This window comes from Branchiostoma floridae, chromosome 7, assembly GCF_000003815.2.
Source record: "Branchiostoma floridae strain S238N-H82 chromosome 7, Bfl_VNyyK, whole genome shotgun sequence".
NCBI lineage: Eukaryota > Metazoa > Chordata > Leptocardii > Amphioxiformes > Branchiostomatidae > Branchiostoma > Branchiostoma floridae.
Genome location: NC_049985.1, coordinates 22,834,130 through 22,849,058, shown reverse-complemented (window position 1 = coordinate 22,849,058; position 14,929 = coordinate 22,834,130). Strand labels below are relative to the sequence as shown.

General features: G+C 39.7%; 1 protein-coding gene across 1 annotated transcript in view; it reads left to right on the top strand.

Moving 5' to 3' along the window:
* LOC118420176 (gamma-aminobutyric acid type B receptor subunit 2-like) overlaps nt 1–11,536 on the top strand; it is a 34,755-nt gene extending 23,219 nt beyond the window's left edge. The window contains 9 exon segments of the mRNA XM_035826889.1: nt 453–542; nt 2,290–2,440; nt 2,742–2,874; nt 3,284–3,397; nt 7,000–7,122; nt 7,851–7,997; nt 8,827–9,015; nt 9,752–9,910; nt 10,317–11,536. Coding sequence (XP_035682782.1) covers nt 453–542; nt 2,290–2,440; nt 2,742–2,874; nt 3,284–3,397; nt 7,000–7,122; nt 7,851–7,997; nt 8,827–9,015; nt 9,752–9,910; nt 10,317–11,003 — 1,793 coding nt within the window. The 3' untranslated portion in view covers nt 11,004–11,536.
* Nucleotides 11,537–14,929: the final 3,393 nt, after the last annotated feature.

The window sequence follows — 14,929 nt, the reverse complement described above, 5'->3', positions numbered from 1 at the left end:
CCAAACCGGGAACGACCGGGCAGCTTTCGGGAGCAAAAAGAATGGTATAAAATGCATAAAAGTACACAAAATGTCAACATACGATTCATGGGCATGATGTGTGTATATCTTTAGGTATACATTGTTTTTTTTCTCATCTTGTAAAACATCCCGGCCCCAGTTTTGAAATGTGACCTAAGCCTTAGCTGTGTCCATCTTTTCATGTCTAAGGTAACATATACCTACTAGTATTTAGCTAAACGAAATAAGACACCCTTTTTCTAGACCTAAGTGAAGAAAGTCGTTTACAATGCCAAAGTTACAACGTGTAGCCAAAAAAAGTATAAATACCAGCAACCAGTGACCTCTCGGTCGTGTATCCGCTAATCTAGTCACTTGACCTTTTGACTTTTGTGTTAGTTGTATACTGTCATTTTCCATGACTAATTTACACTATTGTAACCTCTCAACAGATGGAGCCATGAGGAAAGTGGCGGTGCACTACAATGAACAGGACAACTTAGATCTTCACGCCGAAGGCTGCTTTCCTGTCGTTTGGCAAGGCAGGTGAACATTACAGAATATGTCGTTATAACCTTCTAAGATTTTGAAACGTCGGTGAAAAAACATTTGTTTGTGTACGAAGAATTTTGTTGCTCAGGGACTTACCAAGCTTGTGGAACTAGTCAAGTATGCTACCACCTACCCCAAATACAATCTATGTCCTGAGCATGATTTGCTGAGGTGAAGAGAATACTTTAACCACAAAATGACGTAAATCTGAACCTCTGGATCGAAACAGGCAATCAAAAACATGTTAGTCGCTCCACAGATACTTGTCTATCGTCCTTTGAAAGCGTTATTGCCTACTTTGAAGTGAAGCAATCTCCTATCATCGTAAAATGGGAAGCACCGTTTACCAAAGGGCACTCATGTGACGTGAATTTCAACTTCCCTTTCTTCCTGATCGTATTACAGTAAAGAGTAAAGTATTTCATCGTTAAAAAGACATGACAATGTTACACGAATTAGGATCTTATTATGTCTATATTGTTTTACATGGTAATTGTCATATGATTAAGTCTTCGAGTATAAAAAACAGTTTCACCTAAATCTCTTCAGTGTCTCGACGAAAGATAGTGAATATTATCTGAAACGTCGAACCATTTCCAAAATCATATCCAGTTAGTAATTCCTTTTTGTCATGTTTTATCACCCGGATGTCTAACCTGCATCAATGCATAAACAGAACAAGTTTGGACATAATATTATTCAAATTAAAAAAAAAATGGTGAAACGATTAAATTTTTGTTTTAAAAAATTAGGGGCCTTAACCTTTGACATATCAACCACAATTCCTGTTGGTACACATGTGTACTCGGGACTGTAAAAGAGCTTCTCCTATAGTTGCCATTTGTATGAGAAAGGCTGACAAATACGATACTCTGAAAATGATACCCTCTAAGTATGATATGGAAGCTTTTTATCTTTTTTATATGTGGTGACACAGAGACGTGTTACGAGATTAGATCGATACGTTCCGCCGTGCACAGCATCACGAATCATCATTCCATAGTGACCCCTGAGGTAGACTAATCAACACAATGTATCCGGTATAAGAAGTCCAATCCCCCGCAGGACTGTTGGTCCCATCTATGTCTGTCACAGTCTGTCTGTGAGAGGGTGTATCCGTTATTAGACCTCCCCTGAGAACTGGGATAACTGCTTAGTACAACTGAGGCGAATGAATATAAGTAATGCGTGTCCGGTTACTGGTCTGAAAATAATTAGGGTCTTTTTTTGCTATTATTTTATTTTTTCTTCGAGCAAAGTCACCGAAAACAATTGAAAGGTATAAAAACAATGAAAAGCATTATTACACTTGTATCTCTAATTGTTTTTGTTTTGTGTTTGTGTTTTATTCTGCCTTGGACTTTGTCAGGGTGTAACCCGCGACTGCCAGGATTGAAAAGTCGGTTTGGCTTGGATCCAAAGTTGTCCCCTCAACTTGGGTACGTTGGCATGATAGAGGTTCAAAGTTCTAGAATGCAGGAAAATTAATTTAGTATAAAAAGCTATAAAATTAAACAATACAACAAGTTCACTAAAATCCACATTAATATTTCACAGGGGTAGAATATCTTGTTTGTGGCGTCGCCGTGAGATAATGATTTCTTAAAGACATTTCATTCGTATTTAAGATATAAACAATCATTGGATAGCTTGTACCGTGTGGCAGAATTTGCTTCAAGATGAACTCTCCTTGACCGTAGGAACCACTAATTAAAACACTCTTTTCTTCCTTTCTAGGCTACTCTGTACCGGCTGACAAAGTAACCATTGTGGCGAAGTTTGTGTACATTGATAGCAACGCCCTCTATATAGTGGGAGTCATCAGCATTACTGCAGTCGTCATGGCGATTAACTTCCTGATATTCAACATTAGACATCGAAATATGAAGTGAGTTCTGGAGACTTGTATCTCTTCCTCTCTCACCCTCTCCCTCTGTTCTCTCTCCCTCTGTCTCTCTGTTTCTCTCCTTTTCTCTCTCTCTCTCCCTCTCTCTCTGTTAACCATGGCTGTACCTTGACAAAAGAAAGCACAATAATGATGTGCAGCATGTTCTATAAATTTTAGCATAGATCATATAATTATATATCATATAATATACTTTCACAAAATGCAACGAGTTTCGAATGAGTAAAGTTATCAGTAACTCTTGAATATGGAGTTTTTAAGTAAACTGTTTTCTTTCTTTCAGATACATCAAGTTGTCCAGCCCAAAGTTGAACAATGTGATAGTGATCGGCTGTATCCTGGTGTACTGTGGAGTCATCCTGTGGGGAGCGGACGGCAGCCATGTTCCCGCCGACGCCTTCCCCTTGCTCTGTACGGTACGTCATCGTTCGTTAGGTCATGAAAGGTCATGCGATATGAAAAAAAATCAAATTGCCGAAAAAATAAGCTCAACGGAATCTTGACTACATCCCTTAATAGCTATCTGAACTATTTGCTTTAGAAACGTAACGTTTAGCAAATGTGACGTCAGCCGCAATGGTCAAATGTTGTTGGAAGTCGATGTCGCCCCCCACCCGACTTCCTTTATATATTACTCTTACCACAAGTGTTTGCATATCATGCTCATGGAAAAGCCTAAATAATAATTTTTTTCTTGTTATATCATATATCCGTTGAGGAATAATGCTGTGTATCGGCTTACTTTCGTGATTTGCTATTGATAATATATTTGTGTCAATCTTTTTTTTCTTGATGTGGCTTCCTAAGACATTGTTCTCTTTTCAGGCACGTGCCTTTCTCTTCTCATCCGGGTTCTCTCTGGCCTTCGGCGCCATGTTTGCAAAGACTTACCGTGTTCACAAGGTGGCTATCAAGCTCACGTTTGTCATCGGGAACAAGGTAAGACATGCGGTTAGGTTGGAAGCCACCACTATTTGCTGAACCACATTTAGCTACGTTTGCTACCTCGTGGAAACGGAGGCATTGTTTATGTTCGGTGCGTTCTTTGCAGTGTGTCAGTTGTTACTTAGATATTCTAGCGTGACAGGATATGAGGTGAAATATGGTGTAACTGGAAACTGACAGGTTTAGAAATGAGGTAGGAAGTGATAGACAATTTTGCTTAGCTGGGGTCCAAAACTGGCAAAAAGGCTGACAAGATATTTGTCTATTGACGAATAGTAGATACAACGCACTTGAAAAGATTTGTAAATTTGTTCACACAAGTTTCAAAAAGAGAGGAGAGACTATGTAGATTTTAGATGATATAAGATGTAACCTGTTTCACGTAACGGGGGCCGCCCTAAGACGGTCCCCGTCGTAAGACGGTACGGATTTTTTGCTGATCTTATTATCCATAAGTACACCGTGTTTGTTGCCACTGACTATGCTGATTACAAAGGTAAACTAGAGTTCCTCGAACACACATCTTCGCCAAATAAACATTCTTTATCGAAGGTCGTTGTTTTTGAATGATTAATGTATGTAATTATGGCTATAATGGACCGGATAAGCACCAAATACAGCTTAATACGAGATGTTAATATAGCAAAGCTGGATGTAAGGTCTTGAGTTAGGCTAGGTTAGGCTAGGTCTTTAGTTTTATATAAGATTTCACTCTACAAAATGTACATTGCAGTCTTTTCGTAAAAAAAGAAATAATAAACAAACTTTGAGTGACTGGCCTATATATTAGATAATAGGTCATCTAAGGGTTACCTAAGGGTCATACGTAAGGATTGTTACGGCCCCGCCTTGGTGAATGTTTGTGTCCATCTCATGAAAATAGTAAGTAAAGTTTTGCAATCGCGAGTTAAGTCAGAGGTATTTTACACAGTCTACCTGGCCTGGCTATCACGTCAGGCTACTCAGATCCCCCCATTCATAGCCCCGCAAAGACAAAATAGCTGATTGACAGGCATAGTAATTGCTAATCTCCAAGTATTAGTATATTCATAAGCCTTACTTAGATCCTCCTCTACAACCTAGCACAAACCGAGACAAGATATGATACCACCCGCGTTCTATGACCGCACTCGTACAACCCGGAAGTATATGATATTGTCGTAATCGGTTGCACGGAAACCCCCATGCAGTGTGAAATCGAGGCCAAAATCAGGCAAAAAGAGCCAGTTTGAAGGCCAACTTTGACTCTTCAAATCTCATCCTGAAATAGTATTTGAAGCATTAAGCGTACTGTATGCGATCGAACAACTCATGAGGATTACGTTGGCACCTTTGACAGCCTGATTTGGCCCACCGCGATGTTTTAATCTTTTTTTACGTGACCATGTCTTATGCCTCAAACGGGCGGGCGTGTAACACCCTGCCATGGCATGACGATTAGTTCTGCTCCACCTTTGATTTGTCTGTGCTAAGACCTGGAGACTGAGGGCAGGGGGTTAATTTGGTGTGACTGGCCCTTGTCAGGGAAAGGAGATCAGGCTTCTGCTTCTGTCTGAAGGGCTTGAATGATAAATGAAGATTAATGGTCCACACATTAGTGCTGGACTAGGGTGACAATGGTGCCAGTGTCATGTTGCACTGCACACCACTTTTGTAAGGGATGTGGTTCTCTCCATGATAAGAATCCCAAAGTAATTATATTAAGTAGATCGCAATTTACATAATTAGCATCTCATTATGTTGATAATCACCCTAAGTACCTACCTACCAAAAGCAAAGAATATCCATCAATCCCCTCTGCAGTTATCCTTTTTAAAAGTTACAAACTATAATACCCACTGCAGTTCCAAACAAGCTGCTAGGGGGCCCAAAATTACACCATTCACTCCTAGTCCCAACAGCTATCCACCACTTAAAAATCATGAACATGGCACTTTTGGAAAATTTAGGCGCAAGCTTTGATGCTCACTTGCAGTACCAAAACAAGTCGCTAGGAGGCCCATTATCGAACTTGACCTTCCTTTCTGTGTCCCCTACCTATCAACAAAATATCATTAGCATCCATGTAGAACATCTCGAGTTATCGTGTTAACAGACAAACGCAATTACATACAAAGCCAGCTACAGCACCATAGGTAAAAGCTAGCTAAACCATTCTCGCACATGACAATCCTTTACACAACCGCTACACACCTGCCAAATATCGTAGAAATCGCCCAGCTGCATTTTGAGTTATGCTTCTCGAAACAAACCTCGAAAAAATACAAAGCTCGCTGCTGTACCGTAGGAAAACGCCAGGTAAGCCATTTTCAAACTAGGCATGCCTTTCGACAACCGCTACACACCTACAAAAAATCAAAAAGTTCCATCCACAATTTCTCAACTTATATGCTGTTGACCTACATACAGACCCAAGTAAGCAATCTTATAATCTTCGCTGGCGAAGATAATAAACCAAATCCATGCATACAGCTTTAATTTGCATTCCAAGTATACTTTAACATATTTACTTCATGTTTTTTTAAGAGCAGAATTCTAACAGTAATGTTGACAGTGCTGAATCACTGCGGTCACCGGCCTCTGCGTATTGGCGGCTCGTGTCGCTAACTATACAAACTCATCCAAGCAGTCACACAACTGCCATGATACACATAAATAAAGCTCCATAAAACACTATGAATGTGGGTCTTCAAATGTTTGTTGAGTAGAAAAGTAACCAAAAGGAAGCGACATAAACATTGCCACCATTGTACTCCCAAGGCAGTGTGGCCGTGAAGGTGGCAGACTAGAGAACGCTCCAAAGATTTATTTGACTGTAACAAATGATTCGTGCTGTCTATGAAAATAAGACTTGACAGAGAGATGTAGATGATATTTTCATATAATCAGACAGAGTTTTGTTGATGTTGGCGGTGTCGTTTTTTCGTAATGTTTTTTTTAGTCGGGCATTCACAATCAGTGCATTCAGCCCGTTGCCTGTAAAACATCAGCTGGATTGTTCTAGGTACAGCCTTCCTCATGTGAGACAAGAAGTACATACAGTCACGATTTTACTGTCAAAAGAAAGCTAAAATATCATACTATTATTTTTTCTGTGTACTTAGATTTACCACTTACTTCTGAAGACAGCAAAATATTTTTAAAAAAGCGTACCGAGTTAGGCATACTGTCCCGCGTAGCACAAAATTGGGAGGTTACATACACGAAATTGTCTCTCAGTGATTGCCGCTTGTAACACGCAGCGCGAAAGGTTCATGAACCACATGAATGCATTTCTTATTCAAGTATGTTGTTCAAATCTATGAGTAAAAAATTCAGTCATCAAAATTTGACCACTCTCAGGCAACTAGCGATGGAGCGCCATGAGTTTGAGCGCAAGAAAAAGCGTTATACTTGTGTTATCCAACCCAATGCATTTAGCCCATGCTGGGCAGGAATATGCAATAAAGATCACTGTCATTGTCACAAAATTAGCGAGAAATGATACAAGAAATTCGCTATGTATACCTATTTCACAAAAGTTAGAGGTCTTTGGGTTAATTTTGTTGTGTTTCATTTGTTGTGATAAAACTGTGATATTTATATTTCATGTTTAGATGTTACGTGACGGAAGGCTGTTGTTGTTCGTCGGGGCGCTGTTCCTACTGGACGGTATAGTCATTCTGGCCTGGGTGCTGCTGGACCCCATGAACCGCCAGGTGGAGCTGCTGCCACTTGAGGTAAGCACAGTACAGTCCAAATTCTTTCCTATTCCTGGGAATTTGTAGCTTATTCTATAAGTTCTCATTGCATTCCAGATGTTCTTTTGGCCGCCCACATTCACATTCTGGCCAATTTCTAGACCCCACCGCAAAAATAAAAAAAGCAGGCGTCCTTACTTCTGTGAGTGGAATAAATATAGGAAATCTTTATTGACAAGACAAAAGTACAGCAACTTTCGTAAGGTCTATAGCAACTATCTACAATACAACTAAACAGACAATTATGGATATCTATAGGTATGAATAAGTCAACATACTGGGCCTAGCATGTCATTTACACTATTAGTCCAACGGTATAAGCATTCGTAGATATATAAGCCTACTTGTACACAGTATGGGTTATCACCTCCCAGAATGCAGTTGAATCTATTTATCGAACAGACAGTAGTAAATTCTTTAGAGCAAGCGGAAAGTAATGTGAACAGCCCTGTGCCTTTACCATTATATCGTGAACAATCCATAACAAAGAGATGTTCGTCTTTGATCTCATTTGAGAAGAATGGACAATACAAACAAACAAACAAACAAGCAAAAACGGCAATGTGGCCAAATGTAGAAGTCCTTTAAACACATATTGAAACAAAAACACAAAAGTAAATTATGGCAATGATGTGTTTCCCCCCTCATATTAAATGGAGAAGTAAATAGAGATAGACCAACTGCCTCTTTCTTTCTTTTTTGTTCAGGCATCTCCGTACAGTGAAAATGTGATGGTCCTGCCTAAAGTAGAACACTGTTACTCCACACACATGGACAAGTGGCTGGCCGCTATCTACATCTACAAGGGACTGCTACTCACTATCGGGGTGTTCTTAGCATGGGAGACTAGGAAGGTCAAAGAACTTACATTTGTTGTATGATATTTCTAGCTACCCCCATCAACAGTAGGTACTATTTTCGGTCTATCTGTCTGTTTGAATGTGTTGGTGCGTGTGTCCGAAGTTGGCCCGGGTCCAAATTTGCTCCACAAGCATGGAGGAAATAGAATATGACATGAGAGGGGCCCTTGTAATGTGTGAAGTGGGCACGGCTGTGCTATCTTTTTGCCAGACTTTTACAATGGAATGTTTTGCGGACATATATGAAGTAATTTCTCGTTTCTAAAAAGTTTGTTTCGTGCATGCTATTGAAATTCACTCTATGGCTTATATTTTTATCGACATACTGTAGATCATTGTGGTTTCCTCTATAAAGAACCTTATAGAACATAAATATATTTTCTTTGGAATCCAATGTTATGCATGCTTACACAGATGTGATGTCCAAACCAAAGACAATCTAACTAAAATTTGATCAGTAATCACGTTTAATTATGTGCAATTTGTCGATGAAGGTTTTACACGGATTCAATTAGATACACCAATTCATTTACTCAAGCAAACGGATAGAACATCTAAACGGTCAGGCGTTTAAATACATCGACAGCTTGCTAACGAAGTCTTCAGACAAACATCGGCATCTGCTGTCATTGACGAAAGACATCGAATTTATCTGAAATATACTATAAGCCCGTTTAAATATCATATCCATTTGCTTGAGTATACTTGACGTTGACCTCTGTGTCTAACCTTTATCGACAGACTGCACATTCAAGTAGCCTATGCAAGCTGGTTCATTTTCTTCACAAATTACCGACACTAGAGTCCTGTTGACCACATGTAGGTACGAATAATGGTCATGAACGATTCCCGCCACATTGTCCTCAACATCTACAACGTGGTGGTGATGAGCGTCATTCTGGTTGCCATTAGCAACGTGGCTGCCATGGGACAGACGATGACGTACGTCATCATGTCGTCATCGGTTCTTTCGTCTACCACCCTTGCTCTGTGCGTGCTGTTTGTGCCCAAGGTATGACTATGAGAAGTGTTGCGCGATTATGTTTATTTACTTTCGGTGATAATTTATTTATCATCTCAATGCTACAATTGAGAAAGGGATAAATTACTTAGTAAGCTAGGTCATTGTTTAAGGTGTGAATGTTTGGTTGTTTGCATTGCTTACACGGTAAACTGCTTCATGACGTAACACACCGCGTTTGTGCTGAACAATGCTATATCCGAACATATTTGTTTGATCTTCCCACAACGGAAGGAGCTACTGTTCGATAAGCGTAGTGGGTTCTTCAACATGAGTCCAAACATGGCAATTCCATTTTGAGTCCTATCCAAAGGACGTCCTCAGCACAAGTTAGATACCAATTTTGCACCAGAGTCGAGTGGAGGAATCGGTGTACAGTGCATCAGCCAAAGACGCAGCGACGGAACCAGTCAGGGCCAACTTCCAGGTTTTGAGTCAACAGCTCTAACCACAAGGCCATATTGCCATCACGTCGTTTTTAAGTTGACTGAAACTTTCTGAATCATTTTAGTGTATTGCTAGGCCTTCATAGGGGCCTCCAAATTTGTATCAGACGCCACATGCGCAACCTAACGACGACTTAGCGTTTCTAGGTAAAAATGCCAATGGGTTACATTACTAAAAGGGCATTCTGAGCTCGCGGTTTCCAAAACCATATCCATTTGCTTGAGTGACTACTTTTTGACATTCTAAGCTGAATTCGGTGCTTTTATTGATATGTTTTTAGATGATGGCGTTACGTAGACACCCAGAGCGGGACCCGATAGACGAGGCGGCGGGACTACAGATGATGGGACGGTCCCGCAGGCTCACGGTCACCGACGAGAAGGAAGTTCTCTTCCGGGCAGAGATACTCAACCGCGTCTTCAAACAGGAAGTCAGACAGGTACATTTTTTCCATGGGGTACTTTTTTTGGTCAATTTGTTTCTTTTTATATGTTTCCTTATTTTTTTTCTTTAAGTTAGTGGTAGAGTGACAGGATGTGAGGTGGATATAATATTATGGTGTAACCTGAGACTGGTAGGATGGGAAGGTTGTTTTGGCCCGGGTCCAAAGATGTAATCCAAAAGCTGGCAATATGATACATAGATAAAACAACTTGAATAGAGTTAGTCACAGATTCACGATAATAAATTGAACAATAGATTTATTTAAAAAATGTGAATATTTCACGTAAGTATTTGATGTATTGTTGAATAATTACACTATATTATCACGTATTATTGACATAGTGAATGGAGATATTTATCACATTGCATCTTGACATTATTTTTCTACTCTCCTCTTTCAGCTGGATTCCATGATAAAGAAGCTGGAAAAGGCCATAAAGAATCCTTCCAAAATGGACAGCTTCGACATCGAGGTACTTCTGGAAGAGCCACAGAGCCACAAAAGGCCAACCCCAGATTCGCCACCTCTGCTTGACTTCAAACCACGAGAGAAGTCAACTGTAAAAAGAGCTGTGTCCTTTTCGGGTGATTTGGTTGATAAACACTCTGGTGTGGTTATCGACGCGGTGTCAGTGACGTCACTCTCTGGGAGAACCAACTTCACCGAATGTTCCGACAGCGAATCGGACGGCTTGGTTCAGTCTGATCTCGCGCAGGCGCAGTGCGGTAACACCGCCACGGAGAAAGATGGCGTCATGAAGATTTTGAGAACTAATTATAATAAGCACAAATTTACTGTAGAACCACCTATCTACAGTGCTATTTATTCTAGCACAAACCGGGCTGAAAGATTCCAGGAGGACTCTAAAAACGGCAAAGCTACAGAACTTAACTCCATCTGCAAAAGAATGCGTCTTTCTGAACCCATTTTAAACATCGATGATAGCAATTGTCCATACTTCTTAGAATTTAGGGGTGGTAGAACGAAATCCAGGAAAAGGTATTGGGCTGACAGTCACTTTTGCCCAGAGGCCAGTTGTGGCAAATTACACAAGAAAGCTTTGTCAGAAAATTTCGTTATAACCTAGGGCGTACATATTGTGATGAGAATTGCGTAATAATGATTTGGTATTCATCTTTGATGGATATTGTTTAATGTGTGAATAACAAACTAGACAAAGTCATATTGACGAATTGTATTCTTTACAGCGTCCACAATGTGGAACAATGGGTAGAATAAAAAAATAGTCTACTTCTAACAAAATGATCAACAATATTCTTAGGGTTAGCATATAGATCTATAGACCAACAACACACATCACATCCTTCCTACTACATATATTGGCACGGTCTTCTGTTTCGAAAGTGATCATTTGTTTTTCCTTCCACGTAAACTACCCCACCACGACTACGACCGAAAAGGACAAGAATCGGTCAACCATAAAATCGCGTTTTGTCATTCAAAATCCACTACTCCGTTCCTCCAAATATCAACATTGCGGTTCACGTTGCCTAGGATACGGAATTTCTATATATAGATTCAGTTGTACGAAAATTCCTTATATAACTGTATCCTTTCTAATTTTTGATAACAGTATAAAGGATATAACAGTCAGAATATGAACGATAAAGTCATGATAAAAAGTGGCAAAAGAATATTTCTGATCCCCACCTTTTAGCCAACAATTTTGGATAGACAATCTCAATGATGGATAATTGTAGGGTCAGATTTTACGCTATCAACCGTGCAAAAGGACCTTTAGGATTAGACAACAGTTTAGATTCCCCATGCATAGTTCACTGTTGTCGTTTGGAGTGTGGTTCATTTTTTTGGGTACGCATCTCGCCAGTAGCTACAAATGTTGTCTACAAATTTGACCGAGTACTTTTAAACGTACGCATCTTGCCGTTTGTAACACATGTAGTCCATACGTAGCACCATGGCGTAGGTACAAACGCCGAAAGGAGCGAATAGACGATCTCCGGTATGGCCCAGCCGAGACTCGCGGAGAGCGTCGCCGGTATCTCGAGGGTTGACTCCGTAGATTCTACACACGACGGGATTGTACACCGGAGCAAGATGGCAAGGCTTCGGACTAGACTGTCCATAGAAAAGGTAAGGTACAAACGTTTATTTTTGGTCTAGATGTTGATCATTTTCTGTTTGTATTTGCAATTTTTGCATCATCCTAATATCCTGGTATTGGAAATAATTTCATATTCCTAATGCAGGTAGAGAAGCGTATCATCGGAAAATAGCTATTCTTATATTCTATATTCTTCTTTAGCTTAAAGCGAGGAAAATTTGAATCTATTTACTGTAAAAAAATTAAACTGATTTATTTTGTATTCATTAACGTTCAGCATGATTTAGTTTTGCTGTGACCTCTACGCGGCAAGAAGGTACCATACAAATTCTTAAGTCATTTAATCTTGGCCTTACAATGTCTTGATTGATGAAAAACTTGTACTGACATATTTTCTTTCTATGTTTCAGAGCAAAAAGAAGCGAATTGAAACGGTAGGATGCCTGCATAATTTAGTACATATCCATGATCAGTCTTATGATATGTATGAACAAAACGACATTTGTTTCATAACGATGTCTGTTCACCCTTTAAACATTTTCTTAATACATGTTATGAAGACAGGTGCACTTCAGATCAACACCGCTTGGTGTCGCTTCAAGATTCTGGCTTCCATGTGATCATTTGGTTAAGAGTACGACGGCCAAGATCACACACACGCAGAACATTTCTCTCAGTGAAAATTTGGGGTGGCTTGATATAAACATCGATATCTTTCATTGATTGATCGAAAGGAGTCCGTGCGTTGTTGTTTTTTTCATTTATTTTAACGGAACAAAATTGGTGTGCGCGCGGATGTCAGTCAGATAGAAGATGCGTTAAAAATCAATTTTTGGTAAATCTTTCAGCTTTGACAGAAAACTAGTTAACACTAGTTCACCTTTATCTGCGGGTAATCTATATCCGTTGTTTCTAAACACAATGTAACATTGTATTACGGTATAGATTCAACGTCCGTAGTAATGTTTTGGGAAATAACGGATATATGTTACTCTGTGGATAAATGCAAACTAGCGTTACCATTCAAGACCACTTCCCAGACGATCTTTGACAGAAAACACAATCAGGTAGCGTGCTATTGACCTCCCGACTTTCCGTCTTTTGATGTCCACACCATGTTTCCCCTTGTCAAACACACGTTTAATCACCGCCTCTTGACTCACCCTAATTCTTAACCCAACGTGATAAAAAGGACCCGTAAGCACACAACTTAAACACTTGCTAAACACACAGAGACACCTAATATTTGTCGGGCTGTGTTGACAAACCATTATTGCTCAAGCAAATTGCTTTGCTGCCCATTTACCGTAGTGGGAGTCTATAGTTAGAACGTTTGTTACTGAATAGAAAAAAGTTACAAGTTGAAGTTGAAAGAGTGAAATTGGAATGTAGTTTACAATGAAGCTTTCACGCAAACGAAGTTAGGAATTTAGGGATTTCCTATCTTTCTTGTAACTCATACCTGTTAACAAAAGCTATTCGATCTACGACTTAGTTAGAAGTACAGCTTCATTTCCATTAATTTATAACAGTTTGCAAGAAAAGTCTGAAAGAGCACGACATAGTATTTTCACGATAAATAGAAAATCATTAACGCTGTAATCTATAAGACATGGGTCAAGATATCGTTAACAAGAGTTGGGACAAAGTTTTAGGTCTATATATAACATTCATTGTCATAATACCGGCATTAATCATAATACCGCCAAATAAATCAGCGATGAATTTAAGGAGATCTACAAGTGCAACAACAGTGAGTTCCGAGATATGCACATTTCAGACATCCACGTGTTCAACACATTTTCAAAAGGCTTCTACAACGATGCATTCGAAGACAACAAGACCAAAACGTTTTCTGTTTTTTTCGGGGTAGGCGAGCTCGTCGTGGGACGAATACACTGTCACGTTCTTCAACAGATTTGTAGATAATAATCACATGTGCTCACGGCACAAGACGAGCGTGATTCAACAGCAATCTTCAATTTCCAGTACCAGTTAATTGTGCCGTGTCTCTTCCGAGATGTTTTTGGAACCTCCTCCCAACCACGTGCCTGTTCCCCGTGCAATTCCGCGGTGTGTTACAATTACGATATTACGACTTTAGTAGGACAAAGGATACACAAAAGATACGCAGAAGAAGTGACAAATGTAGGCTGTAACAGCAACATGTAACTGTAGAAAATGATGCGTTGACAATTTGTAAATTCAGTACGGCTAACGTTAGAGATATTGTTGTAAACGTGGCGGTATGATAATGTATATGTGGTTTACATTTTCCTATTGAATATAGACCGACGAAGGACCGCTATAGAACCATACATACAAATTGATCAACGGTACCACATCAGAAATACTATAAGTATTCCAATAAGCTAATGGGTGGAAAAAAGTAGTTAACTTTCAACTAAACGGCTTTCGAGGAGCGACCGAAAAGTGCCTAACTAGCGTGACCTTGTTGTCAAAATGCAAGATGCAAAAGTATGCTTTGCAATACATCAAAACGCACAGAATTTAAAAAAAGGGAAATCTTTCTTCATTATGAAAATCATGTCGTTGAGCCTTTGGTCCCTCAAAGGTCGTAGCGAGGTTGCAGCCTTTAATGAAAAAGAGGGAATGAATAGCCAGTTATCATGTATTGACAGGATCTAATCTGTGCTTGGTCTAACCATGTCAGTCTCCAGTAATGATTTATTGAACCACCATACTGTATGACACATACTCATTAGTTGTACATGGTCTGTTAAGCCCCTGTCACAATACAGTCGACACGACGAGCTTAGGCCGTATTTGTTGATCGTTACAGCCTGCAGAATTTAAAAATAGCCAGAGACACCTGGAAATCTACCCCATAACATTAGACGGAACACTATTTTTCACGCTATTTTTTATTGGTTGATTCGCTAATTGCCTCTCTCTCATTGGTTGAG